The sequence below is a fragment of the Melanaphis sacchari genome, unplaced genomic scaffold (assembly GCF_002803265.2).
Source record: "Melanaphis sacchari strain LSU unplaced genomic scaffold, SCAv2.0 Contig81_pilon_pilon, whole genome shotgun sequence".
Taxonomy (NCBI): domain Eukaryota; kingdom Metazoa; phylum Arthropoda; class Insecta; order Hemiptera; family Aphididae; genus Melanaphis; species Melanaphis sacchari.
Window position 1 is genome coordinate 160,503 of NW_020271579.1, and position 20,663 is coordinate 181,165.

The 20,663-nt window shown below is 24.6% G+C and overlaps 3 protein-coding genes across 6 annotated transcripts; 1 reads left to right on the forward strand and 2 right to left on the reverse strand.

Annotated features, from left to right (window-relative positions):
• Positions 1 to 137: 137 nt before the first annotated feature.
• LOC112602060 (kelch domain-containing protein 3) lies at positions 138 to 5,417 on the reverse strand. Of its 4 annotated transcripts, none has more exons than XM_025349980.1 (8): positions 5,246 to 5,417; positions 4,292 to 4,473; positions 4,038 to 4,202; positions 1,385 to 1,572; positions 1,097 to 1,310; positions 723 to 1,031; positions 545 to 644; positions 346 to 439 (listed from the first exon to the last, which is right to left on the reverse strand). In XM_025349980.1, exons 2-8 carry the CDS (start codon positions 4,440 to 4,442, stop codon positions 346 to 348), a joined length of 1,221 nt encoding a protein of 406 aa, XP_025205765.1. In that variant the 5' UTR covers positions 4,443 to 4,473; positions 5,246 to 5,417. The 4 variants fall into 4 exon arrangements, with proteins under 4 accessions (XP_025205766.1, XP_025205765.1, XP_025205764.1 ...); XM_025349979.1 differs by lacking the exon at positions 5,246 to 5,417 and adding an exon at positions 5,103 to 5,239; XM_025349978.1 differs by lacking the exon at positions 5,246 to 5,417 and adding an exon at positions 5,000 to 5,239.
• Positions 5,418 to 6,763: 1,346 nt separating this feature from the next.
• LOC112602062 (serine/threonine-protein phosphatase 2A activator-like) lies at positions 6,764 to 9,221 on the forward strand. Its single transcript, XM_025349982.1, has 6 exons — positions 6,764 to 7,224; positions 7,980 to 8,183; positions 8,250 to 8,467; positions 8,538 to 8,662; positions 8,726 to 8,934; positions 9,001 to 9,221. Exons 1-6 carry the CDS (start codon positions 7,111 to 7,113, stop codon positions 9,154 to 9,156), a joined length of 1,026 nt encoding a protein of 341 aa, XP_025205767.1. The 5' UTR covers positions 6,764 to 7,110; the 3' UTR covers positions 9,157 to 9,221.
• Positions 9,222 to 10,260: 1,039 nt separating this feature from the next.
• On the reverse strand, positions 10,261 to 18,945 carry LOC112602091 (kinesin-like protein KIF20A). The gene is made up of 25 exons (XM_025350017.1): positions 18,757 to 18,945; positions 17,968 to 18,197; positions 17,821 to 17,894; positions 17,604 to 17,758; positions 17,329 to 17,525; positions 16,993 to 17,269; positions 15,258 to 15,441; positions 15,053 to 15,181; positions 14,689 to 14,978; positions 14,559 to 14,614; positions 14,391 to 14,500; positions 14,208 to 14,319; positions 14,025 to 14,150; positions 13,899 to 13,961; positions 13,720 to 13,830; positions 13,071 to 13,166; positions 12,732 to 12,893; positions 12,614 to 12,674; positions 12,486 to 12,546; positions 12,298 to 12,415; positions 12,186 to 12,227; positions 12,059 to 12,123; positions 11,233 to 11,255; positions 10,463 to 10,584; positions 10,261 to 10,397 (listed from the first exon to the last, which is right to left on the reverse strand). Exons 2-25 carry the CDS (start codon positions 18,172 to 18,174, stop codon positions 10,326 to 10,328), a joined length of 2,913 nt encoding a protein of 970 aa, XP_025205802.1. The 5' UTR covers positions 18,175 to 18,197; positions 18,757 to 18,945; the 3' UTR covers positions 10,261 to 10,325.
• Between the last annotated feature and the right edge of the window lie 1,718 nt (positions 18,946 to 20,663).

Here is a 20,663-nt window from a genome sequence, read left to right on the forward strand (position 1 = left end):
ATGTCTAAATGTTTTTGGAAAAGAACAATAATTGTCTAATTGATTTATATTCAAAAGTAAAAAAAAATGTAATAAATAATTATATTATATTAGTATAATAATGTCTAAACCTTAAATAACATATCTATAACAAATAACAATATAAAATATACATAAATTAAAACATGACATGGTCAAAATAAATATGCATTCGTTAGATGACTAACTAAATACTTCGCTTGTTATTCGTTTTAACAATAATTTATTATCCTTAAAGGTTGGTATTTAAATTAAAATAACAATGTTTAAAAAATACTGTGTGTAGTGCATTTTCTGTCTCTATTTTAGTTGTTTATTGAACAGTTACTACGAAAGAACAGGAAAATTTTCTTCATATGACTGCATCATGTTGCTCTCTGTATCCATTATTTCAAAAGGATCAAATGCAGTCAGATCACGTCTGAAAATTTTTCAGATTTTGAATACAATTATACATGGAAATGTTACTTAACTTTAACAATTTAATTAAAAATTAATAGCAAACATTAGTGATAAATGCATTTACTTTAATGACAACGGAATGCGTAAGTCATCTATATTATCAATTTTCATTTCTTCCATATTCTCCCAAACATTCACCATACATATATTTTTTAGACTAGGCTCTATGAAAAATTAAAGAAATACAATGTATTATTTTTGAAGGTCAAATATGTAGTTACAAAAAAAATTAAATATTTTACTCAGATCTAAAACATGAAGGTCATCATGATCCTTGAGATCCACGTTATACATTATATCACCCATATCGTATTCTCTTAGTCTCGGAGGTATTGTTGGTCTGGGAAAAAGCGGACTAGTACCACCAGATATAAATACCCTATCATTGACTACTTGACAAATCTGTCTTCTTCTAGCGCATGGAGGTGTACCCTTTGGTAATATTTTCATCCATGTAGAAGTAACTGGATCATAACGATTTATGTCATGAAAATGTAAATCCTTATTTTTGTTAAAGCCACCAAAGATGTATAAAAAACCATTATATACAACTGTAATCAAACCAATACATGCATTAGTAATATACTCATAATTTTAATAAATTATTTTGGCATACATGCAGAATGGCTGCGTCGTGCTATAGGTTTGATGCCATGAATTTTTGGACGTATCCACTTTTTTGTAGAGGTATCTAAGTAATAAATATTGGAACAATATTTATCTTTTTCAGTTTGTCTTGGTGCGTGCCAATCACCACGGCCACCAAATATATACATTTTATTATCAATAGCAGTTGCAGTATGAAAATCTCTATATGATGGAGGATGTCCCTATGTAAAATAAACATATAAAATTAATTATTGGCTTGCCTAAGAACAAGATAACATTTGCAATCAAATAATACCGTTGTTTTGACTATGCTCCATACCATGGAGTTAAAGTTTAACATATATAAATCTGAAGCAAACAGACTTGGATGTTCTTGAAATCCACCAAATATATACATGCAGTTTTGAATGATACATGCAGAATGACCATCTCTCGGCACTGGTATATTTCCATAAACAGTTGGTTTTGTCCATTTTAGAGTTTCTAAATTTAAAAATATATTATAAAAAAATTATTTCAAACCAGTTTAGAGGGAAAAAGATAATTGAAAACCAAGAATCAGGTCTAATGTTGATTATTTATACAGCTCTGATTTAATTTTTGATATCATTATTCCAAAACAAATATCCATAAGGGAATACAAATAATACAATTTAAACATTGATAGATAATTTAAAGTCAAAAACATTATGTTATCACTAATAAAGAATTTTTGTGAAATATGCTTTTAATATTCTTAAATTTTTGAAATTTTAGATACATTATACACATTTTAATTTATTTGTACACAAAGTTTCATTTAGATAGCATTAAAAATTACAGATATTCTACAAATATATTATGACATGTATCTGTTACACTTTTATTTGCAAGTGAATTTAATTTTTTGAAAGTTTTACACTGGAAAAACTTTAAATATTTAGTTTTTTATTCAAAATGTTTGCATAAATTAAAATATCAAATAATTATTTGTTATTGAATGTAGTGAATTTTTTTTAAGTGAGTAAAAATAAAATAAATATTAAAAGTGATGAGAAAGATTGTCCAAATGTCTTGGTAAAATAGATTAGTATCTATGATGACCAGGGCTTGAAAGTTCTACCAAATGACTATTTTTTTTTTTTTGGTAGGTCATAGATTATTAAAAGTAATATAAAAATTTGTATTACACTTGCCTGAATACGTATAAGATAAATAATTTTGATAATTTATGCATATTTACAATTTCTAGAACTATTTTGCTAATTTAGAGTTTTAAGTGCTATTTATAGGCATATTTTTAAATAAATCCAATAAATTACACAAATATGTGAATAAAAACTGCATACATCAATTTTCAAATAGATACATTATAAGTTATTATCTAGTTAATATACAGAATTTTAAAATAAACTATTATTATGTTTGGTATAACTAAAATTTTAATTTGGATCTATAAAAAAATCAAAGCACTGAATAATATAAAGAAATCATTAATAATAAAAAATTAATTTAATTAAACATTTTTTATTTTTTATTTAAATATTTAGTTTTTAAGCATGTTTTTATAATTTGAAGGATTAATTTATTAGCATACACAAGATATTTTGCTTGTTTGTAGTCAATTTTAAAACCAGTTTAAAAGAACATTTTTTGTTCATTTTTATAATATTTAGATCATGAAAATATTAGAATATTCAAAATTAGAATACAATCATTTTTTTAAAACCACAGACTTAAATTTCTTTAAGCTTGAATTACATTTTTATATTGAAAAATTAACTGCATATTATTATATAATTGTTTATATTTAGTAAATATACAATTATTTATTTTTTGATAATTTACTATCTATTTTATAGACTTTTTATTTACTCTTTTAAACAAATAATTATCAATTTTATTTTTTGATTTTTCATTGAATAATATTTCAATAATTAATATTAAACTTAATTAGATTATTATAAACACTTATTTATAAATTTTATCCCAGAGAATATTTTTTTTGGTCAACAGCCTTGAGCAAGAATCTGGTATAAAAATATAACAATTTAATAAAGAATTAAAACTATTTTTTATAAAAGATAAATGTAAATATGAAAGATATTAAAATTCTGCTCAAAAATAAAATGTTTAATATTAATTTTCAAGGTTTAAACCGGTTTGTTCATGGAAACAATTATTAATAATATGAAAATTAAATTGGATTTTAGTTCTACTGACTAATTTATTATCTAATAATAAACTATGGGCAGCTATTAGTCTTAATGTATTTTTAAAGTCTTGACTTGTACATCAGTTAAATTATTAATCTATGCATATTTATTTAATGATTTTAGTAGTGAATAAATAATTTTAATAACAATACATTATGCTAAGTACTAAAATTACAATTTCAAGATGAATGCATAGTAAAAGTTGTTTAGCATTTTTAATTAATATAGCACCTTTAAATTGACCTTTCTGATTTAATTTTGATATAGATATATTGCTTCTAAAAAATGATAGAAACTATTATTTATTTGATAGGTGCATAAAATCATAGGTCTTAAGAGGATGTCACACCTGCAAATATTATCTGCCTTTCAAATGGACAACATATTAAGTTTGTGTGTTATGAACATAATTAGTATTAATATTTAATATACTTGATTAAAACTAAAACATCATAAAAACCAATGAAAATACTCAGATAATAATCTTACTTTAAGTTTAGCAATAAGTCTATTTATTCTAATTTTTAAGTTAATAACATTAAATTGGAATAGCTGAATATACATTCTGGTATTTGCTATGCATAATAAAATAAGGAAATGACACATGTGAGTATGATATTCTTTTAAAATGTTTTCAGTAATAAAGAAAAATATAAATATAACTTTATTTAGGTAGGTACCTACTTATATAGCTATAATATTTGGTCAACCAATATTTATTCCTTTTATAAAGATTTAAAACAAACAAATTACTTGTATTGAAACAGTACAAAGTGTTGCAAACTTCATTGTCATTACGTCCACCCCACAGGTAAATATTAGATCCAAGAGCAACGGCTGTGTGGCCATACCTCTGAAATGGAACACATTTGTAGTCTTGATCATCATTTAGCTCCAGTTTCCACCATTTCAACTTCTCTGAAATTACAAAAACAAGCGAAATATTAAATACATTGGATATAATCTGGGTTACAGAAACACTAGACTAGACATGTAAAATATTTTACCGGTGTCTAATACGTGTATGTCGATTGGTTTAAAACTTTTGTAGTCTACGCCGCTGCAGTAACCACCAAAAGTGAAAATGCTTGTGCCAATTGCGACGGCTGCGTGGTTGACCCGTCGAGGGCCACCATACATGTGAACGGTCCAATACATAGTGTACGTGTTATTGTGAAGCTAATGGAATCTGTTGACACACCTTGGTTTAGTTCGAGGAGACTGACAAATGCGATATACACATATACGGACAACACAGGTACAGAGTACGAACAGCCGCTAAGAAATCGTATGAATCTTTTTTTTTATTCACTTTTTTATGACACGGATATCTATATAGAAATTCAATTGCGACTGAAGAGAGTTCAAAAACAGTTTGCGACGACAGGGCCACACCAGGCAAATGAAACGGGACGTTAAACCTACGACGTGGGAGGGATTGATTAAAATTTACAGTGACTATACGAGATTACACTGATTACAGTCCATTCAGGGTACGACTTTTACTGTGCATTGTACAACACGTTAAACGATTCGTTTAGCCGTTTAGGTACCCGTCGTGGACGAGACGCAAGTACGCGACGCACGATAAGCTACGAAACAAGCAAATAATCAACAACGGCCAATGATAAAAACGGTAATAAAAGATGATGATGATGATAATAATATTAATAATAATAATAATAATAAAACAACAATAATAAAGAATGAATTACAAATGTGTCGATCCTGCGGTCTGTCGCAATCCTTTCTCGCCTATGTCCGTAACCTGTATACAATCAGTCGTCAACCAGAGTTAAGACCGCACTAGTGCATTACCAGGAATTGAAGAACCGCAGGCGCCCAAACCCAACGGGCCAGGCACCATGGGTGACAATCGTACTAATCGTAGTGAGCGGCGAACGTGAAAGTCGTCGGAACTCGAAATAATAATAATAATTAATCTCAATCATTGTACTTACAACATCAGTAAGGAAAAAATTGAAATTTATATTCCCGATAAGTGATGACGTCAACGGGTCGACGTGTAAACAAACAGCGTAGATATATTATAATATTATTTTCAACGAGTGGGGAATGCTGAATAACACAATAACTATTGGTCATGAAAGAATTAACCACTGAGTATGGACCTATAAATCAATAAAAAATTATTATACTATATTATTAATTATTCATTATATACGTATGCAGACGTGTTTTTATTTTATTTTTTCATTATTATTTATACAATCTATAAGAGTATAATTTATAAACAGAGTAAGTGTATTCTTTACAAGAAGTTTAATTAATGTATGGGTTAATAGTGACTACTGACTAGACCTGTGAGGGAAAAATTTATCTAATGATCGAACTTCACGGCATATTCAGGAACTATATAGAAAGGTCTAGATACAAATTGCACTTTGCATGTAGACACATCACAATATTTAGTGTTTAAATTGCGAAGTAGTAGGTTTTCTTCATGTAAAATATTTTAGCGTGTTAAAAGATATTCTATTTTTTAGTATTAACATTGATTATAAATTTTAATAATTTATATTCAATGGTATTAATAAATACACATTTGGCTTAATTAATTATGTCATAAGTAATTATTAATCAATAAGACATTCAAAACTTCAGATACATACAATTTTTTTTACACTTTCATCCCTCTACATGTGGCTTATTTATATGGGTGGTAGATCTCTCCTCTAATATTTTTACCATTTTGTATCCCAAAGAATTATAATTTTATTAATATAGAAAAACGTATTGTAGACTGAAGTATACTGACCTGTTTTATATGTGCTAGAAAATTATGCAAAATTAAGAAAAATTATATTTTAAATTTTAATTCCCTACTTCTTAGTTTTTAAATAACACGTTGTCAAGGCACTATATAGTATATTTTATTATAGTGCGCCCTAACGTTAATAATAATAACAAAAAAAACAAAAAAAAAACAAGAATAATTTATAATATGCGTATGATAAAAATCTATTTTTATCTACAGGAAACATATATGATATAAATAAATATTATGTATTAGTATATAGTTTTTTATTACTAAACCATTTTTTAGGCGGCGGTGTGATTAATTACGAGTAAGTAACAGCAGAATTTAAAAATAAAAAATACAATAAAAAAATAAATAACATATACATTGCCCACCAATCACTATCGTAAACTTATAAAATTAATATTTTTTTTCACGTATTTACATTTTGTTTTTATAAATATAGTTGAGTATACGCTCATGTTCATGGCTCATTACACTCCAATGCCCTTGCCTTGGACATAATGCCTATAACGGCTATAACAGTAGGTATAACAACATTTGTCATGGCCCATATTGCCATAAGATCTGTGGTAGACGGGCAGACGGCAGTATAATGTATAATCAGAATGTCAGATTGCGGCTGCATCTGCATGCAGCAGTGCACTATCAAGTATGTACTATGCATTTATTTCTTATCAGTTAAGGATTAATAAATTATATTATTTTAAATTGAGTATCTGACATCAAAACCACTAAAAATTACAAAGTGTCCAAACAATAGTTATCCAATTAAATATGTATTTATATGAGTTGTAAAAAAGTAATTATTTATTATATTTATCGCTAAAAAATATACCTACCATTATAGAGTTCATAATCATAGTATTTAGTAACATAATTTATAAGTTATGAGTGGTATGACGATACGCGTTGATTTCGTTCTTGGATAGTTTGAATTTATATATTTTGCGGTGGACATTAGGTAATACGTTTTGAATCGTTAGGTTAATCTAACGTAGATTGTTTAAACGAAAATTGTATACGGCCGTTGCATTCAAATACATGAGCGACGTTACTTCAACAATCCTCAAATTTAAGGACGACAATATGGAGTTCAAGACACGAGTGAAAAACGAAAGCGATATGGATGCGTGGGAATTATCTGAAGCATACAATGTAAGTTTAAGATCCGTGTTACAAATTTACTAGTCTATATTAACCTTAATGCAAATCTTCAACAATTTTGGGTGTTTGTCTGCATGTATGATATTGAAATTCATTTTCTATGATCGTTTACAGCGTCTATCAAGTATCAACAATGATAGATACATTTTCATACATTGAGAGTGTGGAGTTTATTTTTCCTTGGTTCTCGAAAAAAAATAATTTATAAATTGTATTGTGCCATGTACTTAAACAGAATTTGTGATATTGTAGCATAATTTTCATTAAGTAGGTAATAGGTATATTATTTTTTTAAAAACAAATTGGAAAAAATTACAAAAAAATATGTATTTTATATGCGGACTTGAAAATAAACAATTATTTTTATATACTCAAATAAATTTTAATACATAGATTATAATAAATATGAAATCATATATATATATATATATATATATGGTTTTAGTTTGCATCGATTACTTCCACTTTCTATAAGAAATTAATAATTTACAAATGATATATTTCTATAAATATTTTTTTACCTCATTATTTTGCTGCATTATTTCAAAGTAACAATTATTGGCTTATATAAATTACTAATCTTGTAAGTTCTACTATGCATCTTCTCAATGTTGGATATATTGATATTTTAAGTTCAGTTTATAAAACTAAGCATAATGTTTATTATTTACTTATTAGTTATTCATAAACTAATTTTAATAAGAGATATGCAATTATAATAATAACACGTGAATTGTCGTTTTTAGGATTATATTGGATTTATAGTAGCCATGAACAAATCTGTGTATGCCATACCATTGAACAAAACTTTGACGCTGTCTAATGCAATTTCCCAGTTATTAAATGTATTAAATACAATTGATGATTGGATTACAGAAGTAGAACCATTGAAAGAAAGCTGTAGGTTTGGAAATAAAGCGTTTTCTACATTTTACAATTTGTTAAAAACGGTTAGATAATAATTGATTTGAGAATTGTATTTAATGGCAAGTATTAATTTTAAAATTTATTTTTAGAGATTGCCCGAAGTATTGTCTAAAGAATTGTCATCAGTTGACCAACAAGACGTTATTGAACTTACCACTTATATTGTTGATAGCTTTGGTAATCCAACTCGTATCGATTATGGCACTGGACACGAAATGTCATTTTGTATGTTCTTGTGTGGTTTATATAAAGTAGACATATTGAAACAAAGTGACAGTAAAGCTACTGTCAATGTGCTATTTTCAAGGTTAATAATTAATTATATTTAAATATGTTAACAGTGTTAAGTAATCGAGATTTGTTTATACTATTTTTAGATATTTAGAAATAGTTCGTAGATGCCAACTTAGGTATCAAATGGAACCAGCTGGAAGCCATGGTGCTTGGAGTTTAGATGATTACCAGTTTGTACCTTTTATTTGGGGTAGCGCACAATTAATTGGTAATACTATATTATTTTAATGCTATTTAGGATTTTAAAAACCAAATTGAATATTATTTCTAGAAAACCCAGATTTAAATCCAAATTTGTTTGTTGACGAAAAATGTGTACAACAGTTCAAATCAAAGTATATGTTCCTTGGGTGTATTGACTTTATAATGCAAGTAAAAAAAGGATTATTTCATGAGCATTCTAATCAGCTTTGGAATATAAGCGGTGTTCAAAGTTGGAATAAAATTAATGAAGGTTTAATTAAAATGTACAAAAAAGAGGTAATTGAACTATACACATTTTTATCATTTAATTTTTTATCTTTGTACTTATTCTTTACTTTTCAGGTGCTTGGAAAATTTCCAATTATTCAACATGTACCTTTTGGAAATTTATTTAAATTTCAACAATGTATAAAGCAAAAACCCTTTGCTACACCACCAGCGATGAAAACTTCTACAATGTCGTTGTTGGAAAAACTAAAGAAAACCAACCAGTCATAGTAAATAAGTAAATTGTAAAATTTGTCAAACTTATATGAATTTAATTATATTTTATGTAAACTAATTTTCATTAGCTATTTTAAAATTGACTACATTTTATTTTGCTAGTGCATTAGTCCTATATAATCATAAACGTATTATGAAGACAACTATTATTGGTGGCCACTGATAAATATTTATTGAATTATTTACATTGATGAATAATGATCAGATTATTGACTATTTATCAATAATTAATACTGATTCTGAATTTTAAACAGTAAAAAGTCAATTAAATCTGTATTTGACCCTAGGTTTCAAAATAAGTTTAATTTGTACTATAAGATTATAATATTTATTGACTTGTTTTAGTTATATTTTGTATTAATAACTACCTTTGTCAAAATTTTTTTTTACAATTAATTTATTGTTAATGACAAATTAATTGTATAATCATATACTATTCTAATTGAATTTAAAACACACAGAACAGTTTTTAAAAAAGATCAATTTTTACAAAGCCTAATATTGAGCTGTTGCTTTTTACTTTTTTTATACTATACAAAATTAATTGATTTAAATCTATACATTACAATATCTTGTTTTTAAAAGTTTTTGATCTTATTAACCTTACATTTAATGAATTTCAGTAATTTTTATCCATATTAATCTGATTTTCTATTTTATATATATAATAATTTGTTATGATCAAATTTCAATGAAAATTAAGTCAATACATTGATTAATAACCTTGAATAGTAAAATAATTAAAAATATTACCATTTGATACTTCATCAAAGTATTATTTTTTGAAAAATAATGAATTCTTAAGAATGCATTATAAAAACAATAAGCATAGTGTATAAATACAATTAAATATATTCAATTTAATATTTTGACTACAATGAAAAATAAAAAGAATATTTGTTACAAAAATGAATAAGTTATATACACTTATATTAATATGCAAGTAAAAAATATTTGCATATTTTGATTATAAATACAGAACATAATTAGTTAAAATTAATGTTGATTAAAAATGTCAAAAAAAAAAAACCATTTTTATTATTTGTATAGTTATGATTTAAATAATTTCAAAAATAAACAAAAAATTCTTTTATTAAACTATTAAAAATAATTACAAAATCGTTGAAATTATATACATTTATAAATCAGAGACAAAAATATTATTATTTAGCACGTAATTTTGAGACTTGAAGTAGTGCCCGTGCAGGAGAAAGCACTGAATTCATGGAATTATCCTGTGATAAAAAAAAAATAAATTATTCAAACATTCATAATATTAAACAAAATATCTAGATCTTACAGACGGCATATTACTATTGTCAAGTAATGGAGGTTTATTGTCAAACAACTTGCGTTTGCGTGTACTAATTGGTATGTTAGCTATAGCTTCATCCAATTTCTTGTCACAACTATCAGGAGTTTCTTCAGAATTTAAAATATAAAAAGTTAATAAGTTTTAAAAATAGAAAAAATGCAAACACAACAATGTTATATAGGTAAAAATATATAAAAACAGGAAACATTTTTTTTTTTTTATAGATAATTTGATTTTAATAAAATTACTGAAATGCATGTTTGTATTTAATCTTAGTTACCTGTCTACATTTTGCCATGCCCATTCAATAAAATATATTTTACATTGTTGGTTTTAAAGTAAGATTGGATTGATCTATTATTTTCTTATAATGAAATCAAACAATAAATTATGACATTAATAGTTTTGTTAATTTTTTTTTTTTTTTTATGATTTTTTAATTTTTAAGCATGTTTATATTGTGTATTATACATTTATATATACTTAAAATTTGGTATTTTGTCATGAATACTTATGTATAAACATAGATTAGGTTTTTAAATTTGATTTCAATGAAAGGTCAATTCTCTAATGTTACACATGTAAAGTACATTTGAAGAATGGAAAAAATACATGCAGACATAAAATATAGTAGTAGTGTATTCTTAAATACATTAAATTGGTATTATTATATGTATGATAATAAATTAATTAATGTTTCCTGTATTTATGAACAAATAATGGTTTATCACATATTTTTCATTATTAATAATTACCTATTTTCAAATTTTTTGTTTTCCTGAAACAAACAAAAAATTAATTTTATTTTTATAAATTAACATTATGAATAGAATTTAATATAAGTGTAGATAATATTTATACTTAGAAATGTAGTAAAATCTTTTGAATTATAACAAAAAGAGGTTTTTATACTTAAGAATTAAAACTATAGAAAATCTCGAAAAAATTAATTAATAAATATAAGTTACTAGTATTACATGAAATTAAATTTAATAATTAGAAATTATTAGTTTATTAGATTTATAAAAATTGTTTAACTATTAAAAAGCTTATTTTATATTTTAGTTTCAAGGGAACCAATTCGGTTACTCCCGAAGCAAGAAATTTAAATAAAATATTCCAAATAAAGTATTGTTTAATTTAAAAAAAATGTATGTTCAATGATAGAAGTATCACCCTTTATGTAGTGACTTAAAGTTATCTAAAATATATATGAATATATAACAATTACAACAAAAAACACTTAAAAGTATCTTTTCTTTACAACAAAGCAATAGGCAAGTTTTAATTTATGAATTATAAATTAAATTAGTTATTAATATGGGGAAACTTGTTAAATAATTTTAACTATGATAAATTATGTTATTTCAATTTTTTTGTTAAATTTAGGTAATTGTATGTAAGCCATAAATTTTGTAGAGCAGATGTATTTATTTACCAATTTTGGTAGATCAAATATTAATATTGAATAAATAAATATATAATTTGTGCGGGCCAAACGATTTTACTCTTTAAAAACAGGTCATAAATCAAAAATAGATATAATGAACAATAAATAATTATAATATTAAATAAGTTTACCTAATTGTTGACAGTGGCGTCTTGTTTCTACATTTTCTTTGAGGTCTATGATCTGATTTTGCATGCTAGACAAATAAAATAAAAAATATGCATCTTATATGACTAATATAATTATTAATTTTCTTACCATATTTTCTTTGTCTTCTAATACATCAATGACTTTTAAAGGCTATTGTAAACATACAAATAAAAAATATTTCATTAATACAAGTTGACATTGGTTCACAACATTAACTTACTAATTGGACATTGTTTAAAGTTGTTAAGACCCCTATACTTTTAGTTGATGGTTTTACATTCGCTGTTTTTAAATTATCAATTGTAGTCTGTAGTTCATTAACTTTATTTTCATTATCCCTATAAAATTAAAGTAAATATTATTAGGACAAAAATAAATCAAAATTTCTTTGGTAAATGTTTTTATTACTTGAATTCATGTTCTAATTTTTGTACATATTCTTGGAGTTTGGCAATCTGTGAATCTTTATCTGTACAAAAAATAATAATTCAAATAAAATTCAAAAATTGTATATAAATATATTGTATTATATTAACCTGTTAACTTTGTAAGCAGTTGAGACTCATTTGTATCACTAGATTTTTCAGCAGCTTTTGACTAAAATTAAAAAAATACAGATTCATACTAATACAAATATCTTAAGGTCTAAATTACCATTTGTAAGTATTGCTGTTTCAATGTTTGATATTGTTTTGCCATATTAGATTTTTCTTCATTATATTTTTTATTCTTTGTTTTCAATTTCATTATAGTATTTTCCAAGCCAACTATTGTCTCCATTTTTTCATCCATGTATTTTAAAATTTTTTGCTCTGCCTACAAACATTTAAAAAGTTAAATTTTTTTTTTTTATTGTACCATAAATAATTTATTTGTTTTCATTTAATATAAACAAGAACTAGCCCAATAAATTTTTGTTATATTAAAACAAGCTATTCTGATTTGTATTTTCAAATATTTAGCAATTAGACAATGTATAAAAAAATAGCTTACCACTTCAGTTATACGTTCTTCTTGTAGCAGTTCCATTTCTGTAATATAATTGTCTTTGGCTTCTAAAGAACCACTAAGTCGTTCAATTTCTAAATTCTATAAAACAATTATTTGTAAAAATATAAATTTTTATTATGTATAATATTATGTATAACACGGGGAGTATAAAAATAAACAGTTTGAAATTAGATTTATACTTTGTTGGACTTCTTTATTATTAGAGAGTATGGTCTACTTGATTATACTGTGAGCTATATAAATATTAATTTGTGTATTATGTGAGTGATGGTGGCTCTAATTGGTTTCTTAACATAATAATTTATTTAATTTAAATATAAATAATATGTATATTTAAATTCAAGGATTAAATAAATAAAATAAACCAAAATGAATTATCACTAACATAATAATAATAATAACTTTACAAGTATTATTATAATGCAGGAAGCTGCGTGCAAAATGGCACGTGCATTTAATTAGATGTTTAAGTTTAAATTGTTAAAAAAAGGCCTATTTTTTTAATTAGAAAATATCAGTTATTAAACAAATCAACATCAGCTTTAGATTTTGTAACATAAAATTTGTTTTTAAAAACAACTTTCAAATAAATTTATTTATAAAAAATAATTAAGAAGACACATCATCTTACTTTGTCTTCAAGTTCTTGATACAGCATATCAAATTTGTTATTCATCTCATTTATAACATTTTCCATTTGTTCATATTCAGTATTTGCCTCATCTAACATGGCTTTGTAGTTCTAAATTAAATATAATAATATTTAAATAACTAATAAATATATTAATTATATTTATACAAAATTATTACTTCAATTTCACGATTTTTAACATCAATATCTTCTTTCCTTAAATCATGAACATTTTTCAATTCCTATTAAAGGTTAAAACACCAATTAAAATAATGATTACTTTAATTTAAATTTGTAAATTTTACATTAATTTCAGCAAGTAATTCTTCCTTTTGAATTTCAAGTTCTCCAATTCTAAATTCATAATTTTCCATTTCACTCTTATTTTTATTATTTTCATAAGTATTTGTGAGGTTAGGATTTGAATGAAGCTGAAATTAATAATAAGTAATAAATAGATGATTTAAATAAGAATCAAAATAACTTACTGCTAATTTCTCATCCCTCTCTCGAATTTCTTCAATATAATATGCTTTTAATCGTTTTATTTTATTTTCATACATTTCTGTTTTATTTTTTATCATAGTTTCTTTTTGTTTACTAAAAATGAACGAATATTAAAAAAGTGGTTTATTTAGTTTTAGAATATTTATAAATAAATAAAATTTTACTTGTGAAATGCATTATTGTTATTTAAAATTGAATGAAATTGTTGGAGTAATTCTTTTCGAAGTATTGATTCCCTTTCTTTGAGTTTTGCTTCAAAATCTTCATTAGAAATCTAAAAATTAATATTTATTAAACAGTTTTGATAAACTTTATTTATAATAGTATCATACCAATTTATGTTCACATTTCGATTCATTTATGCTGTTCTCATCTTCAATTATTGGACCTTTATATTTATAAATATCTATTAGTATTGATGTGTTTGATGAAATACATTTTATATTAAAAATATATAAATACTTTGTTTGGAGGTTGCCTGTTTTAAACTTTTTCTGTTATTAGCAGCCCATATGGCAAAACTTGGTCTTGGTTTTGAAATGGGTTTTGATTTTGTTTTATTAATTGCACGCACAATAGCAGACATAAATAATACTTGTTTGGTTTCTTCTAATAGATTTGGAGACATATCCACGTTAACTGCCATTGATATACCGGTTCTGTTGTTTCCAGTTAAAGCGGTTTGAAACATCTGAGTTAATTTTGACTCTCTATAAGGTACCAAATGATTTTCTCCCTTTTTTTGATTTTCACTAAAAAAAAAAAATAGACCATATTTAGTAAATAAAATGTTAAAAATACTTAATTTATTTTGATTTTTATATACCGTAATACAGAGAAGCATTTATTTAAAACTAATAGTGAAGTATTAATATTTTTAGATTCTGTAAGGCGATCACCAATATTCATAGTTTTTTTAAGGCGTTCTGAACCAGCCAAATCACAAAATGAAATACTGAAAATCAAAATTTAAAAATATTAAAATTAATATGATATTGTATTAATTTTATGAATCATAAACAAAATTAAACCTGCTAATAACAGCTGTTTTAGGATTTTCAATGTTTTCCACTCTCATTAGTTTTAATGTGAAAATACAATGTGAACGGCTTGAAGATTTATTTAAATTGTTACTTGCAATTCTTAAATTGTTTCTTCCAAAAGACATTACTTTATATGCTTCTTCAGCAGACTGAACAAACACATGAGTGAGATCTAAAAAAAAATGTATAAATTAGCAGATATATTTTTAAAATGTATACTGTTATTTGTAGTTTTGAAAAAATCTATTTGAATACAATTTTTTAGTTTTTGATAGAAATATAAATAAAATTATTTAATACGATATTAATAGTTTGAAATTTAATGAGAATAAAAGTACATCAATCATAATATCAATAACCCAAAATAAATGCCATATTTATTTTATAAATTAAACATTATGTGTACCAAATATTGACAGCTTCATATTTGAGGTTTTTACTATAAGCTCCTTAATAACACACTAGCTGATTTGCATAAATGTTAGTATGGTATTGCTATTTACTTTAAATGTACTATTTATAATGTTTTTCATGCCATTCGGCTAGGTATTTTTATTGCAATCAATCAATCATATTATGTTATCGGTTTTTAACTCGAAAATGCCCAATAATTTGATAACTCAGTGTAAATTAAAGGGTACTATAATCAGTAAAAAATAAGAAATAAAACGGATATATGATTGAAGAATCTAGAATATCAGAAAATACATTAACTACTATAATGAAAAACACTGAAGAAATTTATTTACACTTGAAAAGTGTAAATAAAAAAAAGAGGTTTCTAATTTTCAGATAAAGAATGTATAATTTTAGCAATGCAGCAAACCTAATATCCATAGGCGTAACTAGGGGAGGGACTTAGGGGGGCTTAGTCCCCCCAAATATAAATTTTAGCCCCCCCCTGTCATAATTCTTAGTCCCACACTCCTGCCAATAATAGTAACATTTTTAAACTTAAATTTAAAATATCGTTTTATTTTTTATTAATATCTTGGAAAAATATTAATTTAAACTATATTATTGTATGTAATGATCCTGTGTAATTTTTACTACACAAATACTCCCTACTAAAAAGTTGTCAATAAACTAAAAATCGTTAAATTCTTTATATCTAAAATAATACTTAATAATATGTTAATACATAAATATTTAACCTCAATACCACTTGGTTTATTATTTTTTTTATAATTAATTATTAATTTACATTTATATTACATGTATAATCAATGAATGTAAGGTGTTTGGGGGGTATGGAGGGCAGAGCCTCCCACTTAATTTACTTATAATAAAAATTCTAGGGCTGAAGCCCCCCTAACTTTAAGGTCTAGTTACGCCTATGCTAATATCATTATTGAAGATTTGATCCTGAAAGCAAAAGCAGATTTTGCAAATCAATAAGTCATGAATAATTCAATGCTGGTAATAGGGAGCTTGAAAATTTAAGAATACAACAAAATATTTACTATAAAAAAATGTCTGGTGAAAATGCAGTGTTATGTAATAAATAATAATACTCGCAAATCAGTAAATTAATTTGACTGTTACTAGAATATGAACCCTAAAAAGAAATAATTCAGTATATTAATGGCCGCAAATATTTTTATTCTATTACTTTTAATTTCAATATATATTTAGTTTTTATATATATTTTATTAATAATAATAACAACTTCTATTTTTAAATATATATATTGCTACAGAAATATATTAAATAACTATCTTACTTTTAACATATACATTCTTATTTTGATCAAGTGATAATTTTAGAGGTGCTCGTTTTTGGTTAGGTGAATAAGTTATCAACAGATCATAGATGGATTCATTGTAAATTTCAGAATATGAAACCCAAACTGTGTAGGAGACATTGCCATGATCCAAAGACGCTACTCCATCGTTTTTCAAACAATCAAACATTTTTATAATGCTTTGATTAGTAAGTTGATCAATGCTATGTATAGTTTGTCCTTCATCCAAATGAGATATACAAGACTTTAATTCATCCTTAATTAATCAGAAATTAGTAAGTAAAAAAATAATTAATTAATTAATTTTATAATTACTTGAGTTTTCTCATTACACCAATTGTTTAAAATATTATTTCTAATATCCTCTTCATATTCTATTAACTTTTCATCCAAAATATGGGCTGCAATAACTTTATCAGGTTTGTACTTACATTGTGACATTAACTTTTTATCTAATGAATTGAAGACAAGTAGTAAAGTTCTAGGTATCATACCAGGATCATTTATATTTCCTAGAAACATTATAAAATAATAAAATATATTAATATTGTTTAAAAAAAAAATAACATACAAATTAGTTATTTAATTACCATGAATTGTATATGTTTTTCCTGCATTTGTTGTTCCATATGCAAATAATAATTCATTGTTTCCATTTAGAAATCTTAATACTTTATCATATACCCAGGTATCAAAAAATTTTTTTTGATCAACATTTGGACCAAATACACTAGAAAATGTATACCTATAGAGAAAGAAAGAAAATATTAGAAAAAAATTCATTATAAACCAAGAAAAATATCTTACTCTGTAACATCGTCTCTAGCATTTCCATTGTTACAAGCAACAATATTATCACTCAATATTGTTAATGTATCAAGCTACAATAAAATAAGTTATTTAATCATGAAATTCATTAGTACTTATAAATTATCAATATTTTCATTGGCTTACTTCAGTAGGAATACTATTTATTCTCGGTTTTAAGCGTAAGCAAACATCAATTTTTGGAATTCCAGAATGGTCATTACATTTTTCCAAAGAATAATCTAGTACTTTCTTAGGTTTTCCATTAATTTTTCTTTGTCCAAAACCAGTTATACTCGGAACTCTTGGTTCAACATAAGAACCAGTAGAATGATGATCTTTTGAATCATTCATTATTTCTCCTTAAATATTATAACCTAGTAACAAATAATAATAAAATTGTTTTTATAAGTATTAGTCTATTAATATATAATCAAGTAAGCCAAATTATAGATAAATACATACATATACATGATAATAGTTTTATTTTAATATATATCTGACAAAATAATGGACATATATCATTTTTAACCTATCAAATTATTAACTAGATACACATTGCTATAAGTATTTTGACAATAAGAAGTGAATAAATTATTGATATTATTTTTTATGTGTATCAATAGTTTTAATGCATTCAGATTAGCTAATATTAGTTTCTATTTTATTACATTTAGGCAATAATATATCAATTTATTTATTATATTAAAATGTTTTCCAATTAAATAGATACAAGTGAAAAATCTATACATTTTTAATTATTGTGGACTTTATATAAGATGATGAAGTATTTTTTTAAATATTAAAGCATTAGTTTAAAAATAGTTTTTTCATTATATTATACTACCAAATTAAAATTAATAGGTAGTTTAAAACGAATACTATGTTACAATTGATAGGCATATTATTACTATTTACAATTTATCAGATACTTACAAAAAAATAATTTATTTAATGAACACAATATAATTATTAAAGGTAAGCACTAAATGGTAAACACTAAACACTAAACTTTATGTAACAAGCAATCCAATAGTGCAATAGTTTAATACACGTAAACATAACACAAATAGTCAACAATTGACTTCAGCTTCGGCATCAAAAAATATAACGGTCATTTTAAGAGAAACAGTGGGTACTAAAATTTGTCTAATTCGAATTGTCTTTATTCCAACTTCTATATTGTAGTGGACGGTTGTTATTTGTTTGGGATGTTATAACAGCCGGCAGGTAGCCAATGAAATTTTCCAAACCGATCAAGTGTTGCCAATCTCACGAGAACGTAAATTCACAGTGAGTAAAACGTACAATAATAAATACAACGGATTATATAGTATAATAAAAATGATAAATAATTGTAATAACTATTCTACCAATGATACCGTTCCTACAGAAACAAAATTTCCAAGATAGTAGGTATTGAAGAATGAATACTGAATAGGTATTTGAATTATTTAGCTTGATCAAGATCATTCACAATATAATATATGTCGTATGTGGTATACCTACCGTAAACCGATTATACTACGATGAATAAATAATATTTTTTGCTCTAAACATTGCATTTTAAAATGTCATTGTATGTATGTACTATGTAAATAAAATGTAATAGGTACGTTCAAATTTTCTGAATACCTACCCATAAAAAATATTTTTGAATTACTACAAAATAAATCAAATTGTTACTCTTCATTAATATATAATTTCGTCCTAATTCAATTTGAATTAAAATTTATAAGTTTCTGTAATTGATATTTTGATAAAATCACGAAAATTAACAAATTCATTTGCAGCTAAAGAAGTTCTTCCAATGGTAAGATTTTTCATTCTGTGATTCTTGTTTTTTTTTTTTTTTTCAGTTGCTTATAAATTAAATAATTTCTTGTTCAATGACATTTATATAAATATTGAGTCGTATAAATTTTCGGATATTTAGTGGTGTTATGAACATTTCTTGACTTTGGTATTTGGTTCTAGTTACCTAATATAATTGGCAATTCTTAAAATTTTAATCTAATAATTAAATACAGGCTTGTCATTCATAAAAAATAACTCTTAATTCTAAGTTTTAACTAGGTATTTCAGAAAACTTTGTTTTAATCAATATTATTAATAAAATAAATGAATATTTTAATTTGATAACCTATTTCTAACTATTGTAATGTAATTTTATCGTGTTTTTTTCAATATTGAACATGACAAAACGTACTTTTATTTGGTTTGCTAGAATACTACTTAGCCTGCACTTAGGCACTTAGCTTTTTTATATACATATTTATAAATAGAGCGTGGATTTATATGCATTAAAAACCAACCAAATATGCGCTAAAAAATCTTAAATATGCATAAATATATACTCTGAAATGTTAAAATATGTACAAAAGTAAAAAAATTATTTTTTGAACAATAGTGAAATAATGTTAGTGTTAAATTACTGACGAAATCAATATTTTCTTATCTTGTTAAGATTAATCTAAATATTTAATTTCTCTAATTATTGATCTAAGGTCATATTTGGAAAAACCGTTTATACCTATTAATTTATTTTGATATTAATCGAAACTACGAGTATACAAATAAAATATTTTTTTCTTATATTGTAACTAACTGAATAGTATTTATTTAAAAAATGTCTAAAAAAACATCAAAATATGCACTACAAGATGAAATATGCAATTAAAATCATAAAATAAGCCCTTAAAATAGAAAAATATCGAAACATGCAAAAATATGTACTAAATAAGTTTCATTTTTTAAATCGTTGCGTCGTGAAGCAAATTTTGTGCTCAGTTAGCATATCATATTATCAATCAGAATAAATATGCAAATGTATACAAATAGTT